Source organism: Oncorhynchus clarkii, chromosome 2 (assembly GCF_045791955.1).
Source record: "Oncorhynchus clarkii lewisi isolate Uvic-CL-2024 chromosome 2, UVic_Ocla_1.0, whole genome shotgun sequence".
Taxonomy (NCBI): domain Eukaryota; kingdom Metazoa; phylum Chordata; class Actinopteri; order Salmoniformes; family Salmonidae; genus Oncorhynchus; species Oncorhynchus clarkii.
The window spans coordinates 26,370,336-26,387,558 of NC_092148.1; the positions used below are offsets into that span (position 1 = coordinate 26,370,336).

At 44.4% G+C, this 17,223-nt stretch overlaps 1 protein-coding gene across 1 annotated transcript in view; it reads right to left on the reverse strand.

The window, feature by feature from the left end:
* Positions 1-705: 705 nt before the first annotated feature.
* The window catches only part of LOC139380594 (synaptic vesicle glycoprotein 2A-like), a 49,779-nt gene continuing 33,261 nt past the window's right edge, over positions 706-17,223 (reverse strand). The window contains exons 3-13 of the mRNA XM_071123419.1: positions 9,126-9,306; positions 8,438-8,589; positions 8,033-8,166; positions 7,712-7,801; positions 7,252-7,359; positions 5,292-5,380; positions 4,738-4,902; positions 4,348-4,481; positions 2,787-2,993; positions 2,177-2,336; positions 706-1,487 (exon numbers count right to left, since the gene is read on the reverse strand). Coding sequence (XP_070979520.1) covers positions 1,304-1,487; positions 2,177-2,336; positions 2,787-2,993; positions 4,348-4,481; positions 4,738-4,902; positions 5,292-5,380; positions 7,252-7,359; positions 7,712-7,801; positions 8,033-8,166; positions 8,438-8,589; positions 9,126-9,306 — 1,604 coding nt within the window. The 3' untranslated portion in view covers positions 706-1,303. The remainder of the gene's footprint in view (positions 1,488-2,176; positions 2,337-2,786; positions 2,994-4,347; positions 4,482-4,737; positions 4,903-5,291; positions 5,381-7,251; positions 7,360-7,711; positions 7,802-8,032; positions 8,167-8,437; positions 8,590-9,125; positions 9,307-17,223) is intronic.

The following is a 17,223-nucleotide window of genomic DNA, read 5'->3' on the forward strand; positions in this document are numbered from 1 at the left end:
TGATACACTTCAATGCCACTTTCATATCGTGTTCTATCTTTCTAGCAAACTGTCCATGAATTCACTTACATACTTAGTTACATGCATACCACTTTCCAAAAACACATTTTGTAAGAGCAAAACATAATGCCTAAGACAGATGGAACAAAGAAGGCATTTGTTACTACAGGATATATGAAGCAAGAATGCCGATTGAACTGTGGGATTTTAAACGTTTGTTTAAAACGTGACAATAGTAATAACTATTGTAACAAGTTGTGACAAGAGTCATATTTGCATCCGCAAACATTTGTGCTTTAAACGTGGAATGTTTGAACAAAAGTGTTGTTCTAAAAATGTACATGGAGAACAATATGGGCTGAACAAATTTCAACACAGTCAGAAATGGAGATTTGAAGGATTGATTTGAGCGACTGTTTATGATTGACTGAGATAGAACGGCTAGAAAGAATGTTTTAAAGGGGAAAAAGCTCAACAGATCACGTTTGTCAACAGTCTCATTCAAACCATAACGAAAGTAAACCTAGAATGTTCTAGCATCTATAAAATGGCAGTTATTTTGTACATAAAATAAACACAAGACCTTGGAAGGTATGATCATGAGGAGAGGCCTTGGTTTAACTGAATGTTCTGGTTTAACCCATTAAGTCAAAAATGGTTCAAATCAAGGTATGACGCATCATTTATGACTGACGTTCTCCCATAACAATGTAGACACATGTAGATGGGAAGTGAGCTGAGCTTATCGGAGAAATTGGTCTGAATACAGATCGGATGGCTAGTGGTCATTTCTATTACGGGCTATTGGCATGGCTCATGAACTAGACCCCATGTCCCTACCCCATAACCCCATAAATCTGTCTTCATTTTGGAGACCTGCATCTAAACTAGTTCCTCAACCCTCCTAAACACATACACTCAGTGATTAAGATTGCACTGAACAAGCATTAAAGTTGGAACAGCTTCTGTTGGTCTAGGGGCAGAGTTTGGTTGCACTTCCCTTCCTCGACCAACTCACAGCATATTCATGGGGATCAATGTCAAGCAGCGGCAGCACAGTTCCACAGATCTTAGTAGTATAGAGATGTGTCTATCTAAACAGTACATCCAATATCAGGCAATCCACAATATTTACAACTTAGTAGATCTGTGCAGCATCTGCATTGAACTAATTCCTGTGAATAGGCTGTGACTTCAATGGGGCGTACAGGGCAGAGTTTAGGGGTTTCTTGGGCTGCTTGTTGTTCACAGTGTGGCTTACTCATTCCGGCCCCCTACGTTGCCCCCTAGGGGTGTGGCCACATTATTGCAGCACCTGGCCCCGTGTCTCCGGCAGCTTGAACGCCAGGAAGCTGCCCGCTGCAAGCGCCCCGGAGGCAAACAGGATGGGCACAGCCTTGGTAATGCCCACGAAAGAGGTGAAGATGCTGATGCCCAACACGGCTGCCAGCTTACAGAGGGCGTTTAGAAAGCCAAACGCTGTGCATCTGGGAGGAGAGAGGAAGATCAGTCAGTTCCCTAATGACCTCTATTCAAACAGTCTCAGATTGAACTCATAATATGACACCTGCAGGAGGACTGTTCAGCCAGATAGGGAGCGCTACTACTCTTTCTGAAATTGGAAAATAATATTTAATCATGGTCAGATATTATTAAGCAATGAGGCATGTGGTATATTGACCATTTACCACAAACCCCTGAGGTGCCTTATTGCTTTTATAAACTGGTTACCGACATAATTAGAGCAGTAAAAAATACATGTTTTGTCATACCCATGGTATACGGTCTGATATACCACGGCTGCCAGCCAATCAGCATTCAGGGCTAGAACTCCGTTAATAATAATGAACAGCCAGTCTGCTATGATGAGATCTCAGAGTTTTGAAATGGCCAGAAATGTTTCAGTCAACCCAGTTTACTGGGATATACAGGATTTTTTAGTATAGGTTGGTTGAGGCAGTGCAGTGTTCACTCAGCCATGGGGTGGCAGTAAGGATTCCCACCCAGTCTCACACACCACTACCACCGATGCTCTTACACAGTACTACTTCCTCCATTTTCCTACATCTAGTGTAGCCAATCACATCAAGGCACCACTTTTGCCAGTAAACCCTGGAAGCTACAACCTTCCACAGTGCCAAGGTTTTGGTGTGGCTCTCTGGTTGGGGTTTCCTACCTCTTGTCAGAGGGGTAGAGCTCCACCGTCAGCACGTCCAGGGCGTTCCAGGAGGCGATGCTGATGCCCCCGAACAGACAGAGCAGAGCAATCATGGCCGACTCGCTGTTGCCGAACGACAGGAAGAAACAGCTGACACAAGAGATCACACTGGAGCCCGCTGGAGAGCGAGAGGAGAGGAGGGAAAGAGATGGGGAGGAAGGGAAAGGGAGGGAGATGTGGGGTAAGGAGGGGTAGAGAGAGGGAGGGGGAAAGGGGAGAAAGAGAGAAGAAGAGAGGGAAAATTAGTGAATCTATGAATATGTCATTTAATATGCCTGCTATTTTTGCTGAATCCATTTTGGCCGTTGTGAGACAGGAAATTCTGCCCAATCTACCATAGGTTTTAAACAGACAACATTTTGTTTTCTAGCTCTTAGTGGGAAATTAAAAAACGTTTTTAAAAAGAATAGAAAACAAAGTGATAACTGGATCAGGCCACAGTGTACTGTGCATTAGTTTGGTCCGCTAGTGATCTCTATGTGTCGAAGACATGCACCAACAGTACAGTGCAAAATCAAATGACACCATTGTAGCCGTGACAACACTGTGCCACTCCTCGCTCTATTACCCAACATCCTCAGCCGTCCAATCTTGTCCATGAGCAGCGCCGACACAATGTTGCCAGGCAACACGGCCAGGGTGCCCAGGAAGCTGACAAAGTAAATCATGTAGGCGCTGTTCTCGTCGCTGAAGTCGCTAAGCATGCAGCCCTCCTTGTTGTGCAGGAAGGTGCTGTTGACCAGTTTGCTGTTGATCAGCCTGTACTTGAACAGATCTGCAGGGGAGAGAAGGAGGGGCGAGAGGGGAGAGGGGTGTATTGACGAGAATTGTGGTTAAATGGATTCAATGTAGGGATAGACTTTAATGCATTCTGTAATGCTCGGATCTTTAATGTCAGCTATTTCATATGAACACAGTACAATAAACCACAGTCATTCTAACGGATGAACGACAGAATATGAACTGGGGCGTAAGGTTCACATCTCTAGGGCCTATTCAATGAGTAACTCAATAAAATACATTCATAATACTGAATTCTTTATTCTACTGTACATAAGAGAACGGTGTGTCCATAGTGTCCAAGCCTAACCTCTGACCTCCAATCTCTAGGTTTTGCTCTGCTGTACTTCTCAGCATAAATCCATCATGTGGTTGTTCCCATAGTGGGTTAACATTCTGCACTATGGCAACAATCTAGCAGCTTCTAGCTCTTAGTGGGAAATCACAGAGGGATTAAGAACTAAAGCAAAAGCAGTGAAATTAGTTTCTAACTCAAATGAGTAGCTCCTGCATGGCACTGATAGCAGCAGAGTTATTGCTTGACTAGTCTAATGATGGACAAACACCTAACAGAACGAGAGGGAGGCGTTTAGATAGTCCCTATCGTATGCTCTGATAACATCTTGAGAGAGAGAGAGAGAGAGAGAGAGAGAGAGAGAGAGAGAGAGAGAGAGAGAAATAGAGAGAGAAAGAGAGAGAGAGAGGCTAAGCCATTATAGGCTTGTGTTTGGCTGATAGTAGGTTCCTATCATTGAGTGTGTAATGTCAGAGATGAAATTGGATTCTGCCGCTGGATCGAGAGGACTTCAAGCTCATCAATATTACCCATCTTTTGTCATCAGCCATACAGATGAATCATCTTCTTGTGCAGGCTGCTTTTTGTTCTGGAAAAATCTATCATTCAGTTTGAGATGACTGACAGTTATGTAATATGCAGGCTGAAGTAAAATAGGATTTGGGGCTGTGTTGCTAGGATACCTCTCTCTGTCGGCATTGCTACATTATGTTACAGGGCCAGGGAGTAGAGTGACGGTAATTGAGCCATTTTGTCTTGTGTGAAGCATATAATTGGAGCTGATTCTCTGCTCTGTTTCTGGCTCTGTTTCTGTAAGAGAGGTTGAACACCTTAGTAAGAAATGCATAAGATCTATATGAACAACGTGAGACATTTTTAGCTCCGTAGACAAAATATGGTAGACAATTGTATTTTCTCTGTCAATCAAACACAGAAGCCACTAACACGATTGAGATTACAGTACTTCGATGAGTTAATGAAGGAAAACCCCAAAACAAGACATACACAACTTGTAATTCCAACAAACACTGATACAACACTCTCATCAGCAGACCTGTGTTGTAGAAGAGGGTAGCAATAAAGGTGCAGTTCTTGAAGAAGGTGTTGCTGGAGGTGATGTCTTCAAAGTAGCACTCCTCAAACAGAGAATCCTCAAACACCATGGACTTCATCTTCAGATTCATAAACCTGACAGAGAGATAGAGAGACAGAGAGAGAGAGATCGGGAGAGAGAGAGAGTGTGAGAGACAGAGAGAGAGAGATCGGGACAGAGAGAGAGAGAGATCGGGACAGAGAGAGAGAGAGAGTGTGAGAGACAGAAAAAGAGTTTGTTTAACATCAGATTGACTGATAGACCCTTGACCTATTTACTGTATGAATGGCTTGGTACCCTGCTGTGTTCCCATGACAACGCTGATGAAGGAAGAGGGAAAGGGGGACCTACTTGTTGTTGAAGTACTCTCCGTTGCGGTGCACCTGGTTCTCCAGGGTGAAGTTGAAGGTGACGTGCTCCACCTTCTCCTTGATGAAGACCTTGGTGCGCGAGGAGTACTCCTGCTTCTGGAGATACTTGATCATGTCAGGGAACCACACCGTCAGCCCATAGTAACTGAGGGAGAGAAGGGAGATGGATGTTAAGACAGACGTAGGGATCATGATGATATACTTAACATAATCCACTTAGAAGGGATAGGACACTAACTACATCATCAATATCAGTAATGTAAAACTACATTTTCACTTGAGACAGACAACATCTAATCAAAGTGTGTTGGTTACATATGCAGATTTGCAGGTGTTATAGCAGGTGCAGTGAAATGCTTATGTTACTAGCCCCAACAGTGCAGCAGAATGCCTCGCAAATACAATACTAGTACACAAATAATCTAAAAATCTAAACAAGAAATCAAGTTAATTTATTATACCATTAATTCCTTCTATGCGGATCTGACTTTGGCTGAATATTATCTGAAAACAGTTTTGGGAGCTTGACTTTACCTGAACGACATAGAGAACCACACAGCCATCATCATGAGAGTGGTGCGACGGTACTCGGGAGAGAATATGGCCAGGAAGTTGCTCCACACCTACAGGGAGGTTCACACACACACACACACACACACACACACACACACACACACACACACACACACACACACACACACACACACACACACACACACACACACACACACACACACACACACACACACACACACACACACACACACACACACACAATATATCTCAAAGGAAGTCTTCTACAATCTACAACAGCATTAAAAGAACATAAAGTTCCAAGTTCCACACAAGCCAACAGTAAACACAGCTAGTAAACACAGCTAGTAAACACAGCTAGTAAATATAGCTAGGGAATCTCTGTACACAGGCACTTTATAAACAACGGGGGCTGATATACAAACAATCGTTCCAGTCTCTCACTCTGTAGTTAAGAGCATATAAACATAAACCTACTCCATTCTCTTTGACAGTAATAGCAGTGGTGATTGTCATTCAGGGAAGTATGAGAGACTATAGGTGGAAGGTAGCCTAGCGGTTAGAGCGTTGGGCCAGTCACAGAAAGGTCGCTGGTTTGAATACCTGAGCCAACAAGGTAAAAAAATCTGTTGATCTGCCCTTGAGCAAGGTACTTAACCCTAATTTGCTCCATGGGATCTGTACTACCATAGCTGACCCTGACATTTCACTGCACCTATCTGGTGTATGTGACAATAAAATATATTGTTTTGGTATACAGATGCTATTTAGATAGGTAGAGTATGTTACCTGGTTGAACAGGTTAATAAGGTTGAGTATGTTACCTGGTTGAACAGGTTATTAAGGTAGAGTATGTTACCTGGTTGAACAGGTTATTAAGGTAGAGTATGTTACCTGGTTGAACAGGTTAATAAGGTTGAGTATGTTACCTGGTTGAACAGGTTATTAAGGTCGAGTATGTTACCTGGTTGAACAGGTTAATAAGGTTGAGTATGTTACCTGGTTGAACAGGTTAAGGTAGAGTATGTTACCTGGTTGAACAGGTTAAGGTAGAGTATGTTACCTGGTTGAACAGGTTATTAAGGTAGAGTATGTTACCTGGTTGAACAGGTTATTAAGGTCAAGTATGCTACCTGGTTGAACAGGTTAAGGTAGAGTATGTTACCTGGTTGAACAGGTTAAGGTAGAGTATGTTACCTGGTTGAACAGGTTAAGGTAGAGTATGTTACCTGGTTGAACAGGTTAATAAGGTTGAGTATGTTACCTGTTTGAACAGGTTAATAAGGTCAAGTATGCTACCTGGTTGAACAGGTTAAGGTAGAGTATGTTACCTGGTTGAACAGGTTAAGGTAGAGTATGTTACCTGGTTGAACAGGTTAAGGTAGAGTATGTTACCTGGTTGAACAGGTTAATAAGGTTGAGTATGTTACCTGTTTGAACAGGTTAATAAGGTCAAGTATGCTACCTGGTTGAACAGGTTAAGGTAGAGTATGTTACCTGGTTGAACAGGTTAAGGTAGAGTATGTTACCTGGTTGAACAGGTTATTAAGGTCGAGTATGTTACTTGGTTGAACAGGTTATTAAGGTAGAGTATGTTACTTGGTTGAACAGGTTATTAAGGTAGAGTATGTTACCTGGTTGAACAGGTTAAGGTAGAGTATGTTACCTGGTTGAACAGGTTAAGGTAGAGTATGTTACCTGGTTGAACAGGTTATTACGGTAGAGTATGTTACCTGGTTGAACAGGTTAAGGTAGAGTATGTTACCTGGTTGAACAGGTTATTAAGGTAGAGTATGTTACCAGGTTGAACAGGTTAAGGTAGAGTATGTTACCTGGTTGAACAGGTTAAGGTAGAGTATGTTACCTGGTTGAACAGGTTAAGGTAGAGTATGTTACCCGGTTGAACAGGTTAAGGTAGAGTATGTTACCTGGTTGAACAGGTTAAGGTAGAGTATGTTACCTGGTTGAACAGGTCAGCCAGCTTCATCCTCCACCTCTGGTGCCAGGCGGTGCCCTCTCCCATGTCCACCAGCTCATCCATCTGCTTAACTGTCTTGATGGTGGTCACCTAGGGGCAACAACACAACTCATTCACACTAACCTCCTTAACATAATTACTCCCAAAACAAGTTTATCAAAGCTTAATTCATCCTCAAAGAACTAATAAGTTCAAGCTAATTCATGCAAATTGAAAAAGGGTCCTCCTCACTGTAAACGTATGAGAGAGGCTGTGTTTGCTCAGAGGCAGTAATTGCAAGTTGATAAATGAATATGAAAATGTCCCCTCATTTCTTTTACCTGAATAAAAGACTGCTTCTCTTCACAGACTAGATGTGTCTGATAGGGGTTTGATAGTAGTTTAGGATGGATGTACTGTGTGTGTGAGTGCGTGTGCGTGTGCGTGTGTGTGTGTCACTCACAGAGAAGACCCTCTCTGGGTAGCCCTTCGCCCTCATGTTGGTGTCATGGACCTGCTTCAGAATCATCCAAGCCTCATCGTGTTTCCCATTCTACAACAGACAAGACAGACACATTTGTCTAATGAATAGCTAAATACATAGGAACTCATTCTAGTATATTTGTCAGGATAATCAGGATCCCAGTAGGTGTATGATGTATCTACTGTAGGTGTCATGATATTCAAACACAGAAGTAAGTCCCAAGTTAAACCCAGGATGAGAAACAATGCCTTCGGTAGCTACTATTTTTGTTATATTTTCATTGGTGGTTGGTGGATTGACCTCCAGGAAGAAGCGTGGGCTCTCGGGCATTGTGGTGAGGGCAGAGATGGCTGCCACAGAGGGGAAGGCACACACTAACACAAACACACGCCAGCTGTGGAACTGGTACGCAGAGCCCATCTGGAAACTCCAGCCTAGAACAGGGACATAAAGAGGTTGAAGAACTATGGTGCAAGGGTCATACCAGACAGCAGTATACAGGACGATAAGCATATGCATCCATGTTAGGAGCATACATTTTTTTTTTATGATTGTTTCTCTGTGTATAAATCGTGTGCATTCAATTGTCTTTGTGCAGTATGTGTAATCCTTGCTTGGAAACCAAACCCAACCGACTCACTGATTTGTTGATTGATTCATTGAATGATTGACTGGTTGGTTGATTGGTTCATTGACATTTCTCACCATAGTGGGGGATTATGGCCCAGGCCATGGCAGAGGCGTAGATGCCACCGATCATCCAGAACATGCAGAGCCAGCTGAGGTGCTCTCCTCTCTTCTCCTGGGCCAGGAACTCGGAGTAGTAGGAGAACACAATGGGGATGGAGCCACCGATGCTGCAGAGAGGGAGAGAGAGAGGGGGGAGAGAGAGAGAGAGGGGGAGAGAGAGAGAGAGAGGGATAGAGAGAGGAGGGAGAGAGAGAGAGAGAGAGAGGGATGAGACATTGAGAAAGAGTGAGCAAGGGACAGGGATGACAGAGCAAAAATGTGGAAGAAGAGATGAGGGGGAAGGGAGTTATGAAGACAGGCAATGAAAGAAAGAGAAAGAGAGAGAGCGAGAGAGCGAGAGAGCGAGAGAGAGAGAGAGAGAGAGAGAGAGACAGAGACAGAGAGAGGAAATAAAGAGTCTCTTCAGCATACTAAACCATTTCAATAATCTGTGCCAGCATAATAACATTCAACATCAATAATAGACAAGCTTTATACACATTTCATCCAGTTGATATAACCAAGCTGTGATCACTTCCAGATTCCAGCTTTGGGAGTCATTGCGGGGCCCATTCATTTTGGGATCATTTACAGTCGGCACTAGTATTTATAGCCGAGTCGTTCTCAGAGGAGAAGGGGTGTATGACACAGCGTCCTTCCTTACCCCACGCCGGAGAGCAGACGGCATAAAAGGAAGGAGCTGTATCCTTGAACGAAGGAGGAGAAGAAGGCAAACACACTGTTGATGGAGAGAGAAATGAGGAGGGTCTGTCGCCGTCCGATCCGGTCGGCCAGGCCGCCCCACAGGAAGGCCCCCACCATCATCCCCAGGTACACAATAAGACCTGAGAGAGGGAGAGAGGGAGAGAGAGAGAAGGGGTGGGGGAGTGGGAAGGAGAACAAAGGAGCAAGATGCTCTTATCCAGAGCGACTTACAGGAGCAATTAGGGTTAAGTTTCTTGCTCAAGGGCACCTGGACAGATTTTTCACCTAGTCATCTAGGGGATTCGAACCAGCAACCTTTTCGGTTACTGGCCCAAAACTCTTAACCGCTCTCTCACAAGCACAAGTGTGCACACACATACCACAGACATCAATGCAGACCCGCGTGTGTGTACTGTATGTCTGTAGCATGTGTGTGTACCACAGACCACAGACATCCAGTCAGTCTCAAGTTCTTACAGAGCTTGGCATACACACACTCTCACACACACACACACACACACACACACACACACACACACACACACACACACACACACACACACACACACACACACACACACACACACACACACACACACTCTATCTCTCTCTTTCAACCCCATTGACTTCCTGTCAGTGGCGTTGGCACTCGCTAAGCACCCAATGACACGAGATAGTGGGTGTGATTGATCTGACTGAAATAGGATTGCGTTCTGTTCTCTCTGGCGTTGGGATGTCTGTGTTTGAATATTTCCTCTGTGTGGTGCGGAGAGCTTTTTGGCTGCTTGATACTGAAGTGGATTGATTCTAATGTAACTAACTTGGATGAAGAGAATAAAAATCTCTTGATCATGTTTTAACGGCTATTGGACTTACCATGTCATTGAGAAACGATTTCTGTAGTCATAATGATTTTAAGATAAATAGCATTCTCACTATGTCTCAAAGCTGAACATTGTATGAGGATGATGGATGGCAGCCATTTTGTGCCAGAATTCTCAGTTGTTCACCACACAATGGCTATCACAGTGAATGCACTAAATCACAATAGAACAGTAACACAGCCCTAATGTTGCTAAGTGGCGCAGCCAGTGTTGGCCTGGCAGATAATAACACACTATGGGCCCATTCACACCAATAAGTCAACAAGCCCACAATCGGTTCAAGGGATCTGTAATATCAGCTGTGCTAATTCATCACTAAGGCTAGAAAACAAATTAGTGTTGGAGCTCAGGTGAATGCAGGGTCAGTGTTAGCTAACGTTCAAATAGCACTTTCATGGTACCAAGTCTAAAAGTACAGAAGCACTGTGTTAATGGTGAGTCAGAGACCTGGGTGAGGTTGTGTGTCCCACTGCCTTTCCTTTCAGCTGTGTGTGTGTGTGTGTGTGTGTGTGTGTGTGTGTGTGTGTGTGTGAGCAATTATTGCAGTGCCGAAATTACACTTAAGGTGATTTTCTTTGTGTACGCATGTGTGTCTTGTACAAAGCCTGCAATGTCTGAAGGGGACTTTCTTCCTCTTACTAGGAGGTGTGTACGAGACCTCTATCTCTGTGTGTGTGTGCAGCGACGGTGTAGAGAGGCAGCTGTCAACGCTGTCGTGTGTCCCCTGCCTTAACAATAGGCCTGAGCGGCAGGAGGGAGCTGGTGATGGTGATAGCTTGAAAGCCATCGCCGCAATGCAGTAGCAGTGGCAGCCAGTGTGGCCTGTGTGGCTGTGCCTCTCTCCTTCTCTTCCCTGGCCTATAGGGGGAGCAGAGCTCTGCTGGGGGAGCTGTCCGTGGTGCTGATCCTCAATCTACCCTAGCACTCACTGTATCACTCTGTGCTTCCCAAATGGTACCCTACTTCCTGTATAATGCACTTATTTTGACCAGGGCCCATAGGGCTTGGGTCATAGGGATCTGGTCAAAAGTAGTGCACTAAATACGGAATAGGGTGCCATTAGGGACGCACCCTCAATCTCTATATCTGTATTTCTGTCGTTAAGTTCGCCACCAAGGCCATTGCAGCCACAGTCAGCAGCACATCCCAGGGACTGGCCGGAATGCAATAGCCCAGCCACAGAGGAAATCACATAGGGTGTGATAAATGCTTTATCTTTTAATGTTGTGAGAGATTGTTCCTGGTGAATTGAGTCAGTCTGACATGGCCTGAAAAATACATCTACAGGCATTTTATTACGAATACAGTGGGAGAATATTACAACGCCAATCCAAGGTCTGAAATAGAAGATCTGACAAAATAAATTCTTTGCCATTTTAAAATAAATGGTTCCTGATGGAAACTGTATAAAACATCTACACTCACAAACAAAATGCTATAGTTGAGGAGGTATTCACAAATGGCTTGTGAATTCTGCCATGATACCCCTTCCATATTTCATATTAGGCATTTTACAAATTCTGGCATATTGGCTACGGATCCCATGATGAACCTTACAGTAGCCTACTGTAGTACTCATAAACATCGCTGATGTTTATTTTTCATTCCAACGTAATTAAGTGAGTTTATTACGATATTAATTATGTCGTGCCGGCTTGCATCCAATGGTGGTCTGTTATAATTCTGCCAACCCTGAGTGCTGTTGCTAACCAAAGTTGAATCTGTTTACTGTACCCAAGAGGCCCATGGAAACAGTAGCGGAGATTCACATGGGAGGCAGTTAGATAGAGATAGAGAGAGAGAGAGAGAGAGAGAGAGAGAGAGAGAGGAAGAGAGAGAGGTAGGAGGAGCCTTCCAGACATCTGAGCTCCACATGATTCAAAAGAGAAAATAGGATGTGGGGAGGGGAGGGGAGAGGAGGAGAAGAGAGAGAGTGATGAGAGGAGGGAGTCCACACAATCTGTGAGCTGCAGTGCGGTGACAGAGCTCACTGAGGCTTTAGGGCTATGGAGGAGTGTGTGTGTGTGTGTGTGTTTGTGTGTGTGTGTGTGTGTGTGTGTGTGTGTGTGTGTGTGTGTGTGTGTGTGTGTGCGTTCGAAGCGGGGTTAAGGGGGCGCTATTAATAGCCATTTTCCCCTTTCTGCGAGAGCGCACAGGGCTTTTTTTGAGTGAGCCAGGGGCAGAGGATCCTTCATAGAGTAGAGAGCATTGTGCCAGTTGATTTAGTTGACCATCACCATTACAGTCAAAATGCTACTGCTCTCACAAATTCTGTCCCCTCGTAAAAAAGCAGTAAATCTATCATGGTGTTAATGTTTCTTTGCAAAAGCTAAAAAACGTCCTACTTTGCTGTACATGGTTAAAATGCTGATGTTGCGCCTTTGCTAAAAACACTAAACATAGGACATTCTGTTCACTCACAAAATATCCTAAATGCTAATATAATACTACCAATGCTAAGATCGTTTTCTAATACACTACTACATCCATCATACATCACTAAATGCTAACATGACTCTACCTTTGCTAAAAAGCCGTACATCTTCCATTGCTATTATACTAACACACTGCCTTCACATCCCTTAAATGCTAACTATGTTCCTCCTTGCTTTGCTGAGTAAAACAGACACAGCTCTGCTCTGCGGTCACGGTCCAGCCCTTTTTTAATCATCCCTCTCTCCCTCCTTCCATCTCTCCCACCCTTCCGTTGATATACTAAGCAGTTTGTGCCAAGTTAATCTAAAGGCCAAGGAGACACCGGGAGAGAAAGGTTCTCTCTACCCTCAGGGCTACCAGCTGATCTGAAAACAAGAAACAAGCACACAATGAAAAGACCAAAGGGGACAGTGGGAATTTTCCCAAGGTTATGGCTATGTTAACATCCACCTTGAAAACATGACCACGGTAAAGAGAAAAGGCACCATAACTAACGGTTAGAATTTAGCCACACTGTCAACAAGACACAATGAGTCTTGATATTGGTGGCAGTAGAAATGAAGTGTATCTGCTCAACTGTGTTAAATCTGTCTGACAGTGAAATCGTACAGCTACATCTCCAGCAGTTCCCCAGAAATCTCTTGCTGAGCGGCAGACAGTACTACCGTAAAATGGCAACCAAAGATTCTCCATTTGCGTTCTGTACAGAGAAATGTAACGATGCATCTGTAGCTATGTACCTTCCTGTCTTTAATGAAAAAAGGGATGTTCCAAGCACAGTGTCACAATTTACAAATTCACCTCTTTGACTAATGTGGATGCTTACTGCTGCTGGATGGGTGCAGCAGGGGGGAATATATTATGGTCATTATCACACATACAGACGCACGCACGCACGCACGCACACACACACACACACACACACACACACGCACGCACGCACACGCACGCACGCACACACGCACGCACGCACGCACGTACGCACGCATAAACGCACACACACGCACGCACGCACGTACGTACGCACGCATAAACGCACACGCACGCACGCACACACACGCGCGCACACACGCACACACACTGTGTGGTTCCGCCAGAGTGCATCAGGTTGAAGAGACTGGCTCTCTGACAACACTAACAGCGGTCTATTCTGCCTACTAATACAATGGCAGGCAGGGTAATACAATGGCAGGCAGGGAGGAGGGAACAGCGAGGACACTAGGACCCATGGGAGGCACAGTGGCATACATGAGAGACGCACTTCAGCCTGAGTCAGGCATGTTGTGTAACAGGGGAGAGACCAAGGGCCTTGTTTCCATACCGGCTCCCCCAACACAGCACGTACAGAGACCCAGTGAGGGACAAAGAGACAGAGAGAGAGAGAGATCGAGAGAAAGAGAGAGTCCACACACATGCCATTCACACAGACACAAACACAAGCATATACGCCTGCCAGAGCACATGTGGGAGAGTGTCACTACTGGGAGTCCATACTTACACATCCATTACATACGAAAGCATGCACACATACCATTTGTAGACTAGAAAACAACCCACACATGCGTGACTGGATGTCAAATGAGTCATCTCTATGTCAGTGTGATGTGGATGATCAGACACTGAATACATCTAAATATGAAAACTGTCATTTACAAAATAATCAATATGGACCAGTATGACTTTTGGCCGAACAACAAGAGAGGAGAACGTAATGGTGATGGAGAGAGATTGTTTTGAATCCATTCTCAATCCTGCTGCGCTATAAAAAACATGATACCCCTTTTAACACCCCATTCAATACGCTGACCTCACTCCCCACATCAAACAAAAAGCAACAAGACAAACAAAATGAATCGATAAAAACATGCACAACACAGCATGCCAGTAAAATGGAGAATGAGTTGAATGTGTTATGACCATAGCCCTCGTTCATTGTGTCCTTGCTGAATGGCCAAAGAGAGGTGTCGTGTTAGGCATGGAATCTGACTGGACATTGTCCCCCAGGAAGGGAAATGGTCACATGAGTAACTTCGCACAGCACACACCATTATCTTAATGAGCCTATGCTATGGTCTCCAGTGTGCAGTATATTCTGCTACAAAACACCTGAACCAAAGCATGTATAGGATTTGGCTTGGATTTCAGAGACGGTTTGAGAATTAAAGGGGGCGTTCAGTAGTTACAAGGGCAGTGAATCCTAAAGGCCTTGAGATACTGTAAACCCATATAAAGTGTGTTAAAATAATAAGAGTATGGGTAAATGTGGCATGGGGAACATTTTATATTAAAGGGATACTTGTGGATTTTGGCAATGAGGCTCTTTATCTACAGTCGTGGCCAAAAGTTTTGAGAATGACACAAATATTAAATTCCACAAAGTTTGCTTCAGTGTCTTTCGATATTTTTGTCAGATGGAACACTGAAGTATAATTACAATGCATAATTACAAGTGTCAAAGGCTTTAATTGACAGTTACATGAAGTTGATGCAAAGAGTCAATATTTGCAGTGTTGACCCTTCTTTTCAAGACCTCTGCAATCCGCCCTGGCATGCTGTCAATTAACTTCTGGGCCACATCCTGACTCATGGCAGCCCATTCTTGCATAATCAATGTTTGGAGTTTGTCAGAATTTGTGGGGTTTTGTTTGTCCACCCGCCTCTTGAGGATTGACCACAAGTTCTCAATGGGATTAAGGTCTGGGGAGTTTCCTGGCCATGGACCCAAAATATTGATGTTTTGTTCCCTGAGCCACTTAGTTATCACTTTTGCCTTATGGCAAGGTGCTCCATCATGCTGGAAAAGGCATTGTTCGTCACCAAACTGTTCCTGGATGGTTGGGAGAAGTTGCTCTCTGAGGATCTGTTGGTACCATTCTTTATTCATGGCTGTGTTCTTATGCAAAATTGTGAGTGAGCCCACTCTCTTGGCTGAGAAGCAACCCCACACATGAATGGTCTCAGGATGCTTTACTGTTGGCATGACACAGGACTGATGGTAGCACTCACCTTGTCTTCTCCGGACAAGCTTTTTTCCGGATGCCCCAAACAATCGGAAAGGGGATTCATCAGAGAAAATGACTTTAAGCCAGTCCTCAGCAGTCCAATCCCTGTACCTTTTGCAGAATATCAGTCTGTCCCTGATGTTTTTCCTGGAGAGAAGTGGCTTCTTTGCTGCCCTTCTTGACACCAGGCCATCCTACAAAAGTCTTCGCCTCACTGTGCGTGCAGATGCACTCACACCTGCCTGCTGCCATTCCTGAGCAAGCTCTGTATTGGTGGTGCCCCAATCCCGCAGCTGAATCAACTTCAAGAGATGGTCCTGGCACTTGCTGGACCTTCTTCGGCATCCTGAAGCCTACTTCACAACAGTTGAACAGCTCTCCTTGAAGTTCTTGATGATCCGATAAATGGTTGATTTAGGTGCAATCTTGCTGGCAGCAATATCCTTGCCCGTGAAGCCCTTTTTGTGCAAAGCAATGATGACGGCACGTGTTTCCTTGCAGGTAACCATGAACTCAATCAGCATGACAGAGTGATCTCCAGCCTTGTCCTCATCAACACTCACACCTGTGTTAATGAGAGAATCACTGACACGATGTCAGCTGGTCCTTTTGTGGCAGGGCTGAAATTGCAGTGGAAATGTTTTTGGGGGATTCAGTTCATTTGCATGGGGGACTTTGCAATTAATTGCAATTCATCGGATCACTCTTCATAACATTATGGAGTATATGCAAATTGCCCTCATACAAACTGAGGCAGCAGACTTTGTGAAAATCAATATTTGTGTCATTCAAAACTTTGGCCATGACTGTACTTCCCCAGTGCCAGATGAATTTGTAGATACCATTTTTATGTCTCGGTGTCCAGTATTAAACTTTTTTATTAACCTTTATTTAACTAGGAAAGGCAGTTAAGAACAAATTCTTATTTACAATGACTGCCTACCCCGGGCAAACCCGGACGACGTTGGGCCAATTGTGCGCCGCTCTATGGGACTCCCAATCCCGGCCGGATGTGATCGAACCAGGGACTGTAGTTACTCTTGCACTGAGATGCAGTGCCTTAGACCGCTGCGCCACTAGGGAGCCCAGTATGAAGGGCGATAGAGGTAGTTTCTCGAACCAATGCTAACTAGCATTAGTGCAATGACTGGAAGTTTATGGGTATCTACTAGCATGCATGCCTCATTGCCAAAATCCCGAAGAATCCCTTGAATAGGCATCCTCTGTGAACTCAAGCTTGCTATTGTAGGGAATAGAGAGATGCAGTCAAAAACTGATAAAGAGAGTAAGAGGGCTAAAGAGAGTTAAGGGGCTAAAGATTGTGAGGGGCTAAAGAGAATGAGAAGAATAAATAGAGTGAAATGACTAAATAAAGTGAGAGGACAAAAGAGAGTGGGAGAACTAAAGAGAGTGAGAGAACTAAAGAGAGTGAGAGGGCAAGAAGAGAGTGAAGGGGCTAAAGAGAGTGAGAGGGCAAGAGAGAGTGAGAAGGCTAAAGAGAGTGAGAGGGCTAAAGAGAGTGAGAAGGCTAAATAGAGTGAGAGGGCTAAATAGAGTGAGAGGACTAAATAGAGTGAGAGGACTATAGAGAGTGAGAGGGCTAAAGAGAGTGAGAGGGATAAAGAGAGTGAGAGGGCTAAATAGAGTGAGAGGGCAAGAAAGTGTGAGGGCTAAAGACAGTGAGATGGCTAAAGAGAGTGAGAGGGGAAAAGAGAGCGAGAGAGAAAAAGAGAGC